The following is an 18035-nucleotide window of genomic DNA, read 5'->3' as shown; positions in this document are numbered from 1 at the left end:
ACCGGCATCTTTTTCCAACCGTATATTCTATGATACTATAACTCTTCTGACAATGCAGCTTTACTGATTTAGATTCCCCTGGGGCACATTAACATTTTAGGGTCTTGCGCCAGTTTACTGTCAGACTTTCTGTTACATCCTTACTAGTGCAAACTGCTTGCAGAGGTATTTAAGAAGTGTCTGAGACACAATTGTGTTACTCGCAACCGTTTTGTATTGCGGCTGCACTATTCTTCATGCAACACAAATTTCTTCACTCAAGGGGGCGTTTTGGTGCTCATTTGGACCATGCACCAAATTTTACACGCAGAGTCTGATAAAAGTGTGTTGCACGCCCAGTGTTAAAGGTGCACCAAAAAATGTGGTGGTAAAAATCATGAATTTGGCACCCCCTGCACATTCCACAGGCAAACTGCACATAGTACAGTGTCTCCTCCAAGAATAAAATCCTGTGCTATTGATTAGAACTAGTCTCTAATATACCTTTCATCTCCCAAATCTTAAAAATCTGGTTTATTCCCCATGGACTCCACTAAAACTGGCCTTTCTCTTGTCTCCAATGATCTCCTTACTGTTAAATCCAAATTGACTTTTCTCTTCATATTCTCCTGGATCGCGCCCAATATCCTGCATGTGTCGCTTCCCCGCTCAGGTCCCCGGAGTTCACCTTCTTCTTCCTGATGCATGTAAGTCGGCAGCATTTTATACTGTGGACCACCAGCTTCCCCTCAGGAGGCTTCACTGCATTGGCCTGAAGGACCCTGCACTTTCTCTAACCGAACTTACTGGGGGACATTTACTAAGGGTCCGAATGCTGCCTTTTCGTCGGGTTTCGCAATTATTTCCATTTTTCGCTGAATCACCCTGCATTTTTGTTGCACGCTATGGGATTGTGTTGTATCAGCACCGACTTGCATGCAACACAAATTTGGGGGCATGGACGTTGGACAACGCAACTGATTCGGACAAGTCGCGAAATTTAGAAAGCAAATTGTGTCACAAGATCAGCACTCACATGCACCGGGAAGAAGAAGGTGAACTCCGGCGGACCTCAGTGGGAGAAGTGACAGATGCAGGAAATTGGACACACAATCTTAGTGAATCGTGGCAGAGCCAAATCGGGACGGGGATCGGGACGGAATGGGTAAGTAAATGTGCCCCAGTGTGTCTTTTTCTCTGGATCTTTCTCTTCTCATCTTCCTCTCATTGTCGAGATTCCTCAACGTTCAGGCCTAGGTCCTTCTTTCTTTTCTTCTATGCTTCTCCATTGACAAACAATGAGCAGATTTTTTAAAGTATCAGCTTTATTCTGATGGTACCAAACTATCTGCTGCTACATTTAACATAATCCCTGCCTCACCAGAGAGCACCGGAGATTGTGTCTCTGTTGTCTATAACATCATGTCCTCTCTCTACCTGCAGCTTTATCTGTTTAAAACTGAAATTCTTATCTTTCCACCATCTACTTACCAGCCAAACCCTGAGATTATTTTGGTACATGTACCCTATGATGCTGTGGAATATTACAGTATACAATATTTTATTATTTGTAATTACAATTATATGTATACAATGAACAGACAAAGGCAGCGATTACTTCAAATAACAATGTGCTAGATGTGGCCTTAAAATATATAGATCCCCCCAAATTATGTGTTCTGTTTGCATTTCCAGGAATTAGTCCGCTGTACTGAGAGATAATTTCTTAATAAATTTGGTAAACGCCTGCTTGATATCTTTATTCCTTAGACTATATATAATGGGGTTCAACAATGGGGTCCCCACAGTGTATAGAAGAGACAGAGCTTTACTTAATTGCATGGTTTCTCCTCTGGCAGGAAGAACATACGTGCTGGATAATGTTCCATAAAATATGGAGACCACAGTCAGGTGGGAGCTGCATGTGGAGAAAGCTTTCTGCCTCCGTGTAACTGACTTGATCCTTAAGATGGAAGAGATAATACAAATATATGTGGAAATTATGAAAAAGAAAGGCAGAATCAACACAGGAATGCAAAGTAAGGTGATCTCTAGTTCCACCATCGAGGTATCGGAACAGGACAGTTGGAGAAGGGGAGACATATCACATAGAAAATGATCAATGACATTGGGTCCACAGAAGTCCAGCTTGCTCAAAGTCATTATTTCCAGCCAAACTGCAATCAGGCTCAGAATCCATGACACACAGGCCACATTCCGACAAAATACCATGGTCATGATAGACATATAACGAAGTGGATTACAAATGGCCAAATATCGATCAAAAGACATGACGGCAAGAAGAAGACATTCAAAACATAATGGAACACCGAAAAAGAAATATTGAGCAAAACAGCATCTGAAACACATGATCCCTACCTCAACCAGTAAGCCATAAAGGGCATAAGGGGCAATGTCTGTGATCAACATGATGTCAGAGATGGAAAGATGGGTGAGGAAGAAGTACATGGGAGAGTGGAGGTTCTGGCTGGTGGACACCAGGATGATGATCAGGAGGTTCCCACATATTGTCCCAAAATAAATCACGAGGAGGAGAGTGAAAAGAATCCATCTAAAGCTTCCAATGTTAGTAAATCCCAGGAGAATCACTGAGGAAATCTCACTTGTGTTACTTTGAAATTGAACCTGAAGAAAGTGAAAACATATGATGAGATTGGAGAGTTACAGTAAGAAATTATAGATATGCAAGTTCTAGAGAAGCAAGAAATAACTTCATTTTAAACCCTCAAAGTTGTAAAAGAAATGTGTCCCTGCTCTGCTGATCCATGGATACAGGTAAAAAAATGAAAATCAGAATTACTACATCATGAGATTTTTTTGAGATCATTGTCAGTTCTAAAGATAGTGAAGAACAAGTCAGCAAGACAGTTCAATTCAGTAAAGACAATGCAAAGGCTACTAAATATACAACTTCATCAAGGAAACATTATCACATAAGATAGTGGGGCACATTTACTTACCAGTCCCTTGTGCGTTCCCTGATCCGGAATGTCCAACTGGAGTGCATTGTGCCGCGATTCACTAAGATTCACCATTTCTGTTGCATGGAAGCCGGTGGGTTTGCACCAAAATCCGATTGTGTGCGCCAAAATCCTCTTCTAAATACCTGTCCCAGCCGTGCGAAACCCAAAAACGTTGGAATATCCACCGAAAGTGCGGTCCGTGGACCCTTAGTAAATAAGCCCCAATGTATTCTGCCCATGAATAAATTATAGATACAGATGGTGAATAAAGTATAAGACTCATTATCAATTTTCTAAGATAATATATTTCCGACTGTTCAAATACTAACCCGGAGCCGGATTGGCCCCTTTAATACCGCATACCCCAAATATAAATAACCACACAGAAACCATTGCTTAACCATTCTCAATTGTGGGGTGACTCGGGGTCGGCCACAGCTTTATTGAAACCATTAATAATTTAACCTTTTCATTATTTGAATATATAGACACTTTTAACCATTCCACTTTACATAACACCAGATAACACCCTGTATGCCGCCATATGTAAGGGCATGTAGGGCAGTGTTACCCCTAAAAAAACGCCCGCTGTAACAAAAAATACAAGGAAAACATATAAAAAGGGAGGGAAAACCGATGAAAAAGAGAGTGAGTCTCTATTGCTCACAGTTTTTAAGCATGTGCCCACCTCTTGTAGCGCCCACGTTACTACCCATGCCCCCAGCACATCCCTCTGATGAATGAAGATAAGAGAGGGAAAAGAAGCCTCCAATTAAAGGGGCCACACACCTTTTATTGTATTCGGACTGCTAGCCACCTTTGAGCAGTCATTAGCCCAACAGCTATGCGCCTAGGGGCTATCAAAAAGGTGCTAATGACAGGAAGCGATCAGCACAAGTTTGTAATTACCCAGTTAATCCACACTGGCCAATAAATAAACCCATAGATGACAATAAATTAAGTAATGTGCAATAATGAGAAATGACACAAGGATTGAAAACATGAAAGAGAAGTGCAGAAAACCATTGAAAGTCATGACACTTGCTGAAATCTGTCAGCAATTAGAAAGCAATCCTGTCACTCTAATAATGTCAGCTGGTTTGACTGTTGGCTGATATGAAGATATCTCATTACCAATGTGCCTTACATGAAACATCTCATAAAGCTTAAACCTAGTAAGCTTGAATCCTTAAAGGGCACCTACCACCCCGATTCTACCTATAAAGGTAGAAGGGGTGGTAGGCGGATGGATGGGACGTGAGGAGAGCCCTTTTTTTGGCTAATCCTCACGTTCCGGGTGTCTTTTAGAAAACTTTATTGCAGGTATATGCTAATTTTTTTTATGTGGCTACTGGGGCGTGGAGTAGTCAGACATGAGGCTACTAGTCGCGGCTACTCCACGCCCCAGTAGCCGCGTTACTCTTCCTACCAGGTAACCTCGTCCGAGTCCCACGGCTACTACGCATGCGCAGTAGTTCCGGCCCCGGAGCCGCGGCCGCGCAGCCGAAGACTCATGCGCAGAATGCAGGGGACCCGGACGAGGGAGCGCAGCTACCAGGAGCTGCGAGCCGAAGATTACCTGGTAGGCGGAGTAACGCGGCTACTGGGGTGTGGAGTAGCCGCGACTAGTAGCCTCATGTCCGGCTACTCCACGCCCCAGTAGCAGCATAAAAAAATTAGCATATACCTGCAATAAAGTTTTCTAAAAAACACCCGGGACGTGTTTTTTCACGTCCCATCCATCCACCTACCCCCCCTTCTACCTTTATAGGACATATTAATAAAAAATAATTTGGCAGTGGGGAGAACATTGGATACTTTAGAAAGAGCAATATCAGTAGAGTACAAAGTGCGGAAACTGATTGCTGGTGTCAAGGACAGAGTTAGCTGAGATATAACAGGGTAGTCAAGAACTACCCCTAACACCTGGGCTATGGAGGTAAGTGGGTTCACCTTGAAATACAGTAAACATGACTCTCTAAATGTTCCACATTTCTCGTGGTCAATTGAGAAATGATCCGAGAGCATCATTGAGCATAACTCATGTTGAACGCCAAGAGGTGTAAAAGCAGCTTCATCTGGACCTTGTGAGAGAATATGGACCTGGTTAGGAAGCTCAGAATGGTGATGTTTTTACAGAACCTTAGGAGGACAGTCCTGACTTTTGGACATTCAAGTCATTTTATGATGTTATTGAGGACACTTCAATAGAAGGTCTGTCTTGTTGTTAACTTTCCAATGACAATCAGCACAACATCAGTCGTACTCTATGGATACAGGCACAGATGTAACAAATATAATTTGCTCAAAATTGAACCATGCAATATACATACTCCGAGGTCAAATGGCAATGACTATCACCCAAGAACACCATAGCAATAGTAAAACTTGGAACTGGAAACATGGTGTGGGGCTGCTTTTCAGCATAGAGAACTGGCACATTTAAAACAATAAGGATGAATGGAAAAAATGTACCAAGACATTGATGAATAGGAAACCTATGGAAGCTCAGAGTTCATAGGAGGAGTCCACCGAACCTACCTGAGCAATGCAAGTCACTAGTCACATCTCCATACAGGAGGCAACTTGGGAACTGTCATCACCAATAAGGGGTTTACAGAAAGTATAAAAAAGTGTCAGTAAGGTAGTACTAGTACTTTGTCCCTGTTTAATTTCTCATTATTACTCATAATTTATGGACAGTGGAGAAGGAAGGTTTATTTATTGCTGGAATGGAGCATCTTTAACACTTTGTGAAAGAATTTGCAGTCCAAATAAATAATAAGAGATGGAGAGAACAAAGAACATTTTTGAAGAACATTTTTGAAGAGATGAAGAACATTTTTTGAAGAACATTTTTGAAGAGATGAAGAACATGTTTGAACATTGGGAAGCCATAAGTACAGTGTCTAACAAGGTAGAAGCTGTAGATTTTTGTTAGTTTTTTTTCTAAAACTGTATATATGAGCTAACCAAGAAATAGAGGACATCTTTGTGACAAACAGTCTTAATAAAACCCTCACCTCTGGAATCATTTACACAACCTCCCCTCCACTGATGGTTCCTGCTGTTGGTTTCTCTTTTCTCTTTCCTAAGTCCTTTGACACCCATCAGCCCTGTAGAATTACAAGGCGGTTGTGACTAATGAATGCGGCAGTGACCTCCATACAAATCACAGTGAATTAGACCGCACATTTATACACTGTTACGATGCACAAGTACAGCGCCAGCATGGAAGATGGAAATGTTGGGGGATTATAAAGGCCCCAGTAGAGTCCTCCAGTCTCTGTATCTAATGAATCTCATGAGAATTAACTGAATAAACAAATAAAACTGAAAATAGATTTACACAATATGTTATTTTTAAGATACAATATAGAAAATCTCTTTGTTTTGTATTGTAGTCACAGTAAATAAGGTCAGAAAAATATCTGTCCTTCATCGGCCATTACAACATGTTGTGGCAGAGAGTCCCATATTTTAGCAAACAAACCCTTTCTATGGTGATGGTAGAATCTTCTCTCCTCTTGGTGTCCACTGTCTATGGTCATGGTAGAGCTGCCACTCTTCTAGGTGTAGATGTTGCCTACTGTCAATGGTATAACTGCCTCTCCACTCCGTGTAGAGGATGTCCCCTGCCTATGATAATGGTAGAAGATCCTCTCCTCTAGATGTAGAGGATGTCCCCTTTCTATGGTGATGGTAGAACCATTTCCCCTTTCGTGTAGAGGATGCCCCCTGTCTATGGTGATGGTAGAACCATTTCCCCTTTCGTGTAGAGGATGCCCCCTGTCTATGTTCATGGTAGAACCTCCTCCTATTTTTTAGGTGTAATGGATGCCCCTTGTCTATGGTGATGGTAGAGTTACCTCTCATCTTGTTGGAGAGGATGCCCCCTGTCTATGGTGATAGTGGATCCGCCTCTCCAATAGGTGTATAGTATTGCCCTGTCTATGTTTATGTTCAAATCTCCATTACTCTGGTTGTATAGCATGTCTCCTGTCCATGGAAATGCTCGGGCACCCTCTCCTCTAGGTAAAGAGGATATGCCCCTGTCTATAGCCAATGTAGAACCTCCTCTCCAACAGGTGTAGATAATGTCCCTGTATATGGTGATGGTAGAACCACCTCTCCTCTAGGTGTATAAATGCCCCCTGTCTATGATAATGGTAGGACAGCCTCTCCTCTAGGTATAGAGGATCTTCCCTGTCTGTGGCGATGGTAGAACCACCTCTCCTCTATAATGATTTTAGAACTACCTCATCTCTCGGTGTAGAATAGGCCCCCTGTCTGTGGTGTTGTTAGAACCGCCTCTACTCTGGGTGTAGAGGATGTCCCCTGTCTCTGGTGATGGTAGAACCTTCTCTCCTCTAGGATGCTCCTTGTCTGTGGTGATGGCAGAACCTCCTCTACTCTAGGCGTAGAGGATGATCCTTGTCTATGGTTATGATAGAAAGACATCTCCTTTAGGTGTATCCTTTCTATACTGATGGTCGAACTGCCACTAGTCTTGGTGTGGAGCAGGGGTCGGGAAAATATGGCTCGCGAGCCAGATGTGGCTTTTTAATGGCCGCATTCGGCTCGCAGACAGGGCTCCTGTGAAACCAAAGTTTATTATTGCCTTTCCCTCCTTGTTGAAAGAGGCCCCCAGCACAGCATTAATGGGGGCTGTGCCCAGCACGGCAATGATAGGGGCCCCGCCCACCCACACACATTATCTCTGCCCACCTGCCTGCACACCCTGTATGTGGCGGGCCATCCATCCGCCCATCTCGCCTGTCTGTCTATCTCACCTGTTTCCCACCCATCTTGTCTGTGTCCCGCCCACCCTTCTCACCTGTGTCCCGCCCACCTGTCTTGCCTGTGTCCTGCTGGTCCATCTTGCTTGTGTCCTGCCCACCCGTCTTGCCTGTTTCTGCCCACCTGTCTCACCTGTGTTCCTGCAGCCCATCCATTTTGCCTGTGTCCCACCTGCCCGACCCTCTCAAATTTGTCCTGTCTCACGGCACTCTCATATGTGTCCCACCCATCCATCTCGCCCATCTTGCCTGTGGGCTCAAACTCCACCTCTCGTCCACTACCAGCCGTCTCTGGCGTGCTCTCCGGGTAGCAGCTGCTAAGACCTCACGCAGTTTAGGGGTTGTGTTCTGGACTGCTGGGTGTTGTGGTACCTCTGCATGGTGTCTGTGATTGTGCTTGGTTATTCTGCACAATGAGGGGTTGATTTCCAGAAGTTGTCCAGCTCCTATCAGGTTCTGGAGGTGGGGTTCTGGCTGCATAAATTGCAGCTTCACTAGTCACCTGTGCCAGTCTGATCCTGCGCATATTTCTCTAGAAAGTTTTCTTCCTGTGAGATGAATTATGATATTAGTAATCGAGAGCTCCGTGCCATAAAGTGGGGATTTGAAGTCTGGTGACACTTTTTGGAGGGAGCTCTTCATCCGATAACTGTGCTCACAGATCATAAGAAAGTAGTATATTTGGATACTGCTAAGCGCTTGAACTCACGTCAGGCTAGGTGGGCCTTGATTTTCTTGTGCTTTCATTTTGTGGTCACCTTCTGACCTGGGTCAAGAAATGTGAAGGTTGATGCCTTGTCCCATAGCTTCTGGGCTCCTGAGCCTCCAGAGGCTACGGCCATTAATATTTTGTCTCCAGGTGCTGTGCTGGCAGCTGTCTCCTCCCACCTCTCCTCTCGAATTTCAGCAGGACAAAGATCTGCACCTAAAGACCTTCTGGAAGGCAAATTATTTGTTCCTCTTTCCTGTCGTTTGAGAGTGTTGGAGGAGATGCATTGTTCGATATTGGCAGGTCATCCAGGAATGCGGAGTACCTTGGATCTCTTAAAGAGAATTTACTGGTGGCCTCATGACTAATTACACGACTAATGATGTTTACGCATTTGTCCAAGCCTCTCAGGTCTGTACGCGAGGAAAGACTCCTAAGAGATTCCTGAAGGGCCTCTTCTTACGCTTCCAGTTCCTACCAGGCCATGGTCTAAAGCCTCTATTGATTTTGTCACTGATCTGCCAGCATCTCAAGGGCACAATGTGATTTGGGTGCTGGTGGATCGTTTCTCTAAGATGGGACATTTTTTTTCCGTTAGAAAAGTTACCTTCAGCTGAAGAATTAGCTGAATTGTTTATACAGAATATTGTACGCATCCATGGTATACCAGATGATACTGTGTCAGATAGGGGCGTACAATTTGTCTCCAAGTTTTGACGAGCATTTTGTTGTAGACTGGAAGTGAATTTGTCGTTCTCGTCGGCGTTTCACCCTGAGACTAATGGTCAGTCCTAGAGAATGAATCAGGAGATGATTCAATATCTGCGACTCTTTGTCTAGGACAGTCAGGACCAGTTGGAGAATTGCTATTAATAATCACTGTAATTCTTCTACTCAGGTTTCTCCATTTTTCTGCAAATATGGTTTTCATCCTCGTTTCTCCTTTTCATCTGTGCCTGTCCCTAATATGTCTCGGGCTGAAACTAATATGTCCAAATTGTGCACACTCTGGTCACGATTTCAGCAGAATATTCGGAGGGCACAAAATTCTTTGGTCAAACAGACTCAAGGACAAGTTTGTGGTAGGGGATAAAGAGTGGTTATCCACAAAAGACTTAAATTGAAGGTCCCCTCTTTGAAGTTTGCACCCAGATTTGTAGGTCCTTTTGTTATTTCTAAAATTGTTAACCCTTCAAGGGAAACCAGTGGTCTCTGGCACACACTCTGGGCAGCGGCTGCTAAGACCTCATGCCGTTTAGGGGTTGTGTTCTAGACTGCTGGGAGTTGTGGTACCTCTGCATGGTGTCTGTGATTGTGCTTGGTTATTCTGCACCATAAGGGGTGGATTCATAGAAGATGTCCAGCTCCAATCAGGTTTTGGAGGTTCTGGACGCAAAAATTAAAGCTTCACTAGTCACCTGTGCCAGTGTTTGAAATCCCTTTCATCGCTTGCTCCTTGCTATAGGTTTGACTTGCTCTGTGTTCTGAATTGTTGTGATGTCGGCTAGTTATTGACGTTGACCCTTTGTATTACTTATTTTTCTCTTGACATATCCTCTCTTTGTGACTCTGGCTAGTTTATTCTTTTGTGTTTTATGTTTGTCAGTCTGTTCATGTTGTTCCCTTCCCACACTTATCTAGTGTATTTCGAGTCTTCGAATAGTCACCCTACTGTTTAGCGTGGGGGGTCTATAGGAAAGCACAGAGGCAGGGGCAAGCTCAGGGCACACTATCCCCTGTCTTCTGTGTTACCCAACCCTAACAGTATATGTATATTTTTCCGTTAGTGTTCCTTGAAATATATTGTACGGCTCTAGCAGAATTACATTTTGAAATATGTGGCGCTTATGGCTCTCTCAACCACAAAGTTCCTGACACTATAGGATGCCCTCCTTCTATGGTGAAGGTAGAACCATCTCTCCTCTAGGTGTAGAGGATGCCCCCATCTATGGTGATGGTAGAACATTCTTTCCTCTAGGTGTAGAGGATGGCCCATGTCTATGGTGATGGTACATCATCCTCTCCTCTAGGTGTAGAGGATGCCCCCTGTCTATGGTAATGGTAGAACCTCCTCTCCTCTAGGTGTAGAGAATGCCCCTGTCTATGGTGATGGTAAAACCTCCTCTCCTCTAGGTGTAGAGGATGCCTCCTGTCTATGGTGATGATAGAACCTCCTCTCCTCTCGGTGTAGAGGATGCCCCCTGTCTATGGTAATGGTAGAACCACTTCTCCTCTAGGTGTAGAGGATGCCCCCTGTCTATGGTGATGGTAGAACCTCCTCTCCTCTAGGTAAAGAGGATGCCTCCTGTCTATGGTGATGATAGACCCTTCTCTCCTCTAGGTGTAGAGGATGCCCCCTGTCTATGGTGATGGTAGAACCTCCTCTCCTTTAGGTGTAGAGGATGCCCCCTGTCTATGGTGATGGTAGAACCACCTCTCCTCTAGGTGTAGAGGATGCCCCCTGTCTATGGTGATGGTAGAACCTCCTCTCCTCTAGGTGTAGAGGATGCTCACTGTCTATGGTGATGGTAGAACCACCTCTACTCTAGGTGTAGAGGAGGCCCACTGTCTATGGTGACGGTAAAACCTCCTCTGCTCTAGGTGTAGAGGATGCCCCCTTTCTACGGGGATGGTAGAACCTCCTCTCCTCTAGGTGTATATGAAGCCCCCTTTCTATGGCAATGGTGGAGCTGCCTTTCCTCTAGGTGTAGAGTATGCTCCATTTTCATAGTCACAGGCCTAGGTATAAAATATATTTGGAGAGATCCTTGTACTGCTTATTCAGGTATTTATACTTTGTAATGAGGTCTCCCCTCAGCCATCTTTTTTCTAAGCTTAAATTCCTGTTGCTTGTGATAGGTCAAATAAAGTCACCTTCTTGAGATTGTGATGGCTAACTGAAATATAAGATTTGACAACTAGGGACAGCCATGGTCCCTTCCTCAGACAGGTATAACAGTCTTTCTAAAGTGACACAGAATAGAGAAGAAAGTCAAGCAAAATCTAAACAAAAGGACAATAGCAATAACAAAGTTGAGACAACAGGTCCTTAATTATATGACTTGGGTAGTGTGATGGTTTATTGCCTCTAAGTTGAAAACCCTGGAGTCTCTGATGAACCATTATCTGAGGATAACTTCTGTTAGAGGTTGTAGTGGGCCATGAATCCCTTTGATCGATTGAGTCCCGTGTAGAGGGTGTCAAAGAGGGTTATAAACTTGTATTCCCAAATGTGTTTCTCATTTTGTGACCGGAAATTGCCCTTTAATACTAGAACCTTCATATTTAGGATATTATGACCAGAACTGCAAAAGTGTTTCACCGCAGGTAGATATTTCTGCTCATGTTTTATTGGGCAGCTATGAGACCTTATCCGGTCTTTAAGTTTTTGTCCTACTTCTCCCTGTTTCGAAGCTGAATAACCACAATCTGCATTCTATTCTATTGCATTCTATAAAAACTGTACACAATTTTCTATGTGATTTGTAAAAGGGCAAATCTATGTCCTTATCATAAGAATCTCTGTCTCTGTTGATAAATCCCATAATGTTATTTGCTTCAGCAGTGAATACCAAATTAAAGAGAGGCAAAGGTTGTTAAAGTTATGTCCAGGGGAAATGAATGCCCACCAAGCTCCGAATAAAATGGAAATGTTTAACCATTTTTATGTGGTTTTTTCCTTGACCTTCCAAAGGCACCCACTTCACCAAGGACATCTCAGCTGCAGGTCATAGAGCAGTCAGTAATCCTATATCATTACTTTCCTAGCTAGGATTCCATCCGCTATTCCCCTGCCCCATGTGCAGCCATAATGTTCCCAGATGCCCTACAACATATGTTGGAGGATGAGCATGTGGACGATGGAACATCCCAGGACATCTACCATGATGAGGATGAAACTTAACTGCCAAGTTCTGTGGCTTTCTGAAATATGGAGACAGACAAGGACTAACAAGCGGTGGGGTCTCTATAAAAGAAGATATAGAAGTGTTATGTCTACCTTTATTTCATTGGTCTATGTTACTAGATCTTGAAAAAACAGCGGGAGATTTATCAAGCAGCCTAATAGTAAGAATGTGCTTAGTTGCCCATGGCAGCAAATTACAGCTCCTCTTAAAATATTCATGAGCAATGGTAAAATGAAAGCTGAGCTGTGATTGGCTGCAATGGGCAACAAAGCATATTCTTACTCTTAGGCAGCTCGATACATTTCCGCCATAGAGATTTAAAAAATTTCCTCATGCCTAGACTGAACATGGATTGAAGAAACTGGTGGTTCGGAGGAAGAGCTGGTGGCTACGAAGTCCAGCATGAATACAATGATAACCACAGCATAAACCAGGGACACTTACTGATAGATCAAGGCGCCGTGACTTTGTTAATCTTCTTTGTTTGAATTTATGTAAATGTATAAAAACACAATAAAACCTATAAAAATGTAGTATCCACGTGATCATACCCACCTATAGAATATAGTAGACCTGTCATTTGGGGGGCCATAAAATCCAAGCCCACAAGAAAATGCCGCAAATGCATTTTATCAACAATTTCACTGGAATTTTTTTCATGCTTCCAAGTACATGGCATGGAATATTAAATACCATCTCTATGAAGTGCAACAATGAAAACTCAAAAACATTAACCCCTTAACGACTTGGCCCTTTTTCGTTTTTTCACTTCCATTTTTCACTCACCACCTTCAAAAAACTATACAGTATTGTTTTTTTATTTTTCCATATAAAAAGCTGTGTGATGGCTTAATTTTTGTGTAACAAATTGCACTTCATAGTGACGGTATTTAATATTCCATGCCGTGTACTGGGAAGCGGGGAAAAAATTTCCAAATGCAGTGAAAATAATGAAAAAATGCATTTTCAACGTTTTCTTGTGGGCTTGGATTTTACGGCTTTAACTGTGCACCACAAATGACATGTCTACTTTATTCTTTGGGTTCGGGGCAATCACGAGGATACCAAATTTGTATAGATTTTATAACGTTTCAGTGCCGACACCAATCCCAGGTATGGTCGTGGGATGAGCGTTTCGGTTCAGGTTAAGTACCCCAACGATACCCTTAATGGGTCCGCTTGTCTTTAGTGGACATATCTATAGGATTTGAAATGAACACATCATGAAGATAACTGGAGAAGGTCCCCCAAGAAACATCATTCCCCTAGTTCCATCTTAATAGAAAATTTATTAGTAACATACATAAGTAAAAATCACAAAACAGACCGGTCTTCTAATGTTTATGGACAGTGGATTACACCTTCCATCCTACCGAAAATCGTGTATATAAATAGGGAGAGGCGAACAAAATAGGAAACAATTGTATAAAAATATTTAATAGACAATTTATTAGGCAATCTACAAATAACCTACATGATACCCTGGAACATCATACAATGTTTTCCACCAGTAATGAGACTCAATAAAAAGGCAATTTGAAATCTCAAGAAATCATAAAACAATATCACCATTGAGTAATAAAGAAGGTGCTAGATGTTTTCTTGTGAAACTGTGTGGTCCCCATTTAAGTTTTCCATGTTCGTCCCACCATGAATTATTCTCCTTTAGTGGGAAATAATTTCTGAATAAATTTTATAATTGCTAGTTTAATATCTTTATTTCTTAAACTATATATAATGGGGTTCAACAATGGGGTCCCCACGGTGTACAATAGGGACAGGATTTTACTGGCTTTCATGGTTTGCCCATTGCTGGGAACTAAGTACGTGCTGATTATGGTCCCATAAAATACAGAAACCACAGTCTGGTGAGAGCTGCAGGTGGAGAAAGCTTTCTGCCTCTGGGTAAGTGCTCGGATCTGAAAGATGGAGGAGATTATACAAACATATGTGGAAATTATGAAAATAAATGGAAGAAATACAAAAGGAACGCTCAGTAGAGTAACTTCTAGTTGAATCATTGAGGTATCAGAACAAGACATTTGGAGCAAGGGAGAAAGATCACAGAAGAAATGGTTAATAATATAAGGTCCACAAAAGTCCAGCAGGTAGATGGATACTGTAAGCAGCAAAATAAGAAAGAAGCTCAGACTCCAGGACATTAAGACCATACACCGGCACATCACCATCTTCATGATAGACGTATAACGTAGAGGACTACAAATAGCCAAATATCGATCAAAAGACATGACGGCAAGAAGAAGACATTCCACACATATAGTAGCAGCAAAAAAGTAATATTGTACAAAGCAACATCTAAAACACATGATCCCCACTTCAACCTGGAAGCAATAGAGGGCATTGGGGACAATGTCTGTTATCCACATGATGTCACAGGTGGAGAGATGGGAGAGGAAGAAGTACATGGGAGTGTGGAGGTTCTGGCTGGTGGACACCAGGGTGATGATTAGTAGGTTACCACATATTGTCACACAGTAGATCATCAAGAGGAGGGCAAAAAGAATCCATCTAAAGCTTCCAATGTTAGGAAATCCCAGTAGAATTACTGAGACTATCCCACTTGTGTTACTTGGAGCTTTAACCTTAAGACAGTGAAGCAGATTGTGAGGATAATGTGCTCTATAAAGAAGTAATGTCTCTGCACTTCTAGAAAGACCTATCAGTAGGATTCAGTGGCCAACAAACATGAACCCAGACTTTAGCCAGAAGTTCGGGTTCGCTGTTTAGTTTCACCCACACCGATAACGCCCTAGGAACCTATTGGTGAAAATGGTGGCACACATTTGCCACCGGTACTTAAAGGTTTAACAATAGAGATGAGCGAACATACTCGTCCGAGCTTGATGCTCGTTCGAGCATTAGCGTACTCGAAACTGCTCGTTGCTCGGACGAGTATTTCGCCAGCTCGAGAAAATGGCATCTCCCGCCGTTTTGCTTTTTTTCGGCCAGAAACAGAGCCAATCACAAGCCAGGAGACTCTGCACTCCACCCAGCATGACGTGGTACCCTTAACGTCGACAGCAGTGGTTGGCTGGCCAGATCAGGAGACCCTGGAATACACTAGCCCCTGCCTGCGCTGCTCGCGTCATTCTCTGTCTTGATGCCGCTAGGGAGAGAGCTGCTCCTGGTCAGGGAAAGCGTTAGGGTGTTCTATTAGAATACTGTTAGGCAGGAGTGATTCTCCAAGAACCCAACAGCCCTTCTTAGGGCTACAATAGCGGTTTATTTTCCTTTCTTTTGTTTGCTTGTTGCTGGGCTTGCTGGCACTAGTAGTGCAGCTAGTACCATATTGTGAGGAATATGCAGGGGGACTTGCGACCGTTGTGTTTAGCTCTTAGTGACACACATATCCACCTCAAACACCGAAGTGGGACAATTTATTAGGGGTTTGATTAGAATTAGGCAGAGTCTGCTGATTTATTTTTTTTTACCTTTATTTCTTTTTATAGCTCAAAGTCATATTGCAAAGCAGCGTGCTTTCATTGTAGGCAACAAAATAGCCATTGGAGAACCCCAACGGCTTACTTAGGCCTACAATAGCGTTATATTTTCCTTTCTTTTGTTTGCTTGTGGCTGGGCTTGCTGGCACTAGTAGTGCAGCTAGTACCATATTGTGAGGAATTTGCTGGGAGACCTGCGACCGTTGTGTTTAGCTCTTAGTGACACGCATATCCACCTCAAACACCGAAGTGGGACAATTTATTAGGGGTTTGATTAGAATTAGGCTGCTGATTTATTTTTTTTTACCTTTATTTCTTTTTATAGCTCAAAGTCATCAGGCACAGCACAAAATCCAGTTGTGTGCTGTCAGTGTAGGTTAGAAACTAGCCATAGCAATAGGATAGCATCGTTTTGTTTAAAAAAAAAAACGAAATAAAAAAAAATAAACACACAAAAAAAAAAAATTTAAGTTTACACTTTAATTTGGAAAATGTTTAACCCGAGGGCTAGGGGTAGAGGACGAGGGCGTGGACGTGGGCGTCCAACTACTGCAGGGGTCAGAGGCCGTGGTCCTGGGCGGGGTGAGACACCACCTGCTGATGAGGGAGCAGGGGAACGCCGCAGAGCTACACTCCCTAGGTTCATCATGTCTCAAGTTACTGGGACTCATGGTAGAGCACTGTTGAGGCCAGAACAGTGCGAAGAGGTGATGTCGTGGATTGCGGACAATGCTTCTAGCCATTTGTCCACCAGTCAGTCTTCCACGCAGTCCACCCATGTCGCCAAAATCAGCACTCCTCCAGCTCCTCCACCTAAGCCTCCTTCCCCCCAGTCTGCCCCCTCCCAGCAAAATTTGGCATTTGAACCGGCATACTCTGAGGAACTGTTTTCTGGACCCTTCCCACAGTCACAAACCACTTGTCCGGTTGCTGCTGAGCAATTTTCCGATGCCCAGGTTTTCAACCGGTCGCAGTCTGTGGGTGATGATGACATTATTGACGTAGTGGAAGAAGTGTGTAAAGAGGTGTCGGACGATGAGGAGACACGGTTGTCAGACAGTGGTGAAGTTGTTGTCAGGGCAGGAAGTCCGAGGGGGGAGCAGACTGAGGGATCGGAGGATGATGAGGTGACAGACCCAAGCTGGGTTGATAGGCCGGGTGAACACAGTGCTTCTGAGACGGAGGCGAGTCCTATAGCAGAACAGGTTGGAAGAGGCAGTGGTGGGGCCAGACGGAGAGGCAGGACCAGAGCTGGTGCATCAGCGCCAAATGTTTCCCGTAGTCAAGCTCCCGTGGCGAGGGCTAGATTTTCAGAAGTCTGGAGGTTCCTTAAAGAAACACTGGATGACCGACGGACTGTGGTGGGCAACCTTTGGCAAACCAGGATCAGCAGGGGTTCCACCACTACTAGCTTAACTACCACCAGTATGCGCAGGCATATGAATGCTAAACACCCCACTCAAAGGCACCAAGCCCGTTCACCTCCGGCCGGGCACACCACTGCTCCTTCCCCTGTGTCATCTGCTAGTCAGCCCCCTGCCCAGGACCACGGCCCAAAAATCTCCCGTGCGAAAACCCCATCTTCGCCTCCACGATCCTCCACAGCATCCACCAGCATTCAGCTCTCCATACCCCAGACGCTGGAGTGCAAAAGGAAGTATAGCGCAACCCACCCACACGCCCAAGCCCTCAATGTCCACATCTTCAAGTTGCTTAGCCTGGAGATGCTGCCCTATAGGCTGGTAGAGACCGAGGCCTTTCGAAACCTCATGGCGGCGGCCACCCCTCGGTATTCGGTCCCCAGCCGCCACTACTTTTCCCGATGTGCCGTCCTGGCCCTGCACAAGCACGTGTCAGAGAACATCATCCGTGCCCTGACCAACGCCGTTTCTGACAAGGTCCACCTGACCACGGACACGTGGACGAGTGCTGTCGGGCAGGGCCACTGTATATCGCTGACGGCACATTGGGTTAACTTGGTGGAGGCTGGGACCGAGTCTGACCCTGGGGCTGGTCATATACTGCCGACGCCGAGGATTGCGGGGCCTACCTCGGTCCAGGTCTCAAAGGCCTACTATGCCTCCTCCTCCTCCCACCCCTCCTCCACCTCCTCCGAATTACCATCCGTGGGCATGGCGCCATCAGTCGGTAGCTCTAGGCACAGCAGCAGTGCCGTCGCTAAGCGACAGCAGGCG

General features: G+C 44.2%; 1 protein-coding gene across 1 annotated transcript; it reads right to left on the bottom strand.

Annotated features, from left to right (window-relative positions):
• Positions 1-1677: 1677 nt before the first annotated feature.
• LOC140128657 (olfactory receptor 11L1-like) lies at positions 1678-7843 on the bottom strand. Its single transcript, XM_072150355.1, has 4 exons — positions 7801-7843; positions 5987-6079; positions 4917-5047; positions 1678-2625 (listed from the first exon to the last, which is right to left on the bottom strand). Exons 1-4 carry the CDS (start codon positions 7841-7843, stop codon positions 1678-1680), a joined length of 1215 nt encoding a protein of 404 aa, XP_072006456.1.
• Between the last annotated feature and the right edge of the window lie 10192 nt (positions 7844-18035).

The sequence above is a fragment of the Engystomops pustulosus genome, chromosome 4 (genome assembly GCF_040894005.1).
Source record: "Engystomops pustulosus chromosome 4, aEngPut4.maternal, whole genome shotgun sequence".
Taxonomy (NCBI): Eukaryota; Metazoa; Chordata; class Amphibia; order Anura; family Leptodactylidae; genus Engystomops; species Engystomops pustulosus.
The sequence above is the reverse complement of the archived record's forward strand: the minus strand, read 5'-3'. Positions and strand labels throughout refer to the sequence as shown.

Bases quoted from the DNA above. Each gene is read 5' to 3' on its own strand.
- LOC140128657 (XM_072150355.1), bottom strand. From the start codon at position 7,843: ATGGACCAGCAGGACACAGGCAAGACAGGTGGGCGGGACACAG. The intron at 6,080-7,800 runs GTGAGAAGGGTG...GTAATTCTACAG, and splicing joins GACAGGTGGGCGGGACACAG to GGCTGATGGGTGTCAAAGGA. The intron at 2,626-4,916 runs GTGAACCCACTT...CACTTTCTTCAG, and splicing joins CATGTTTACTGTATTTCAAG to GTTCAATTTCAAAGTAACAC.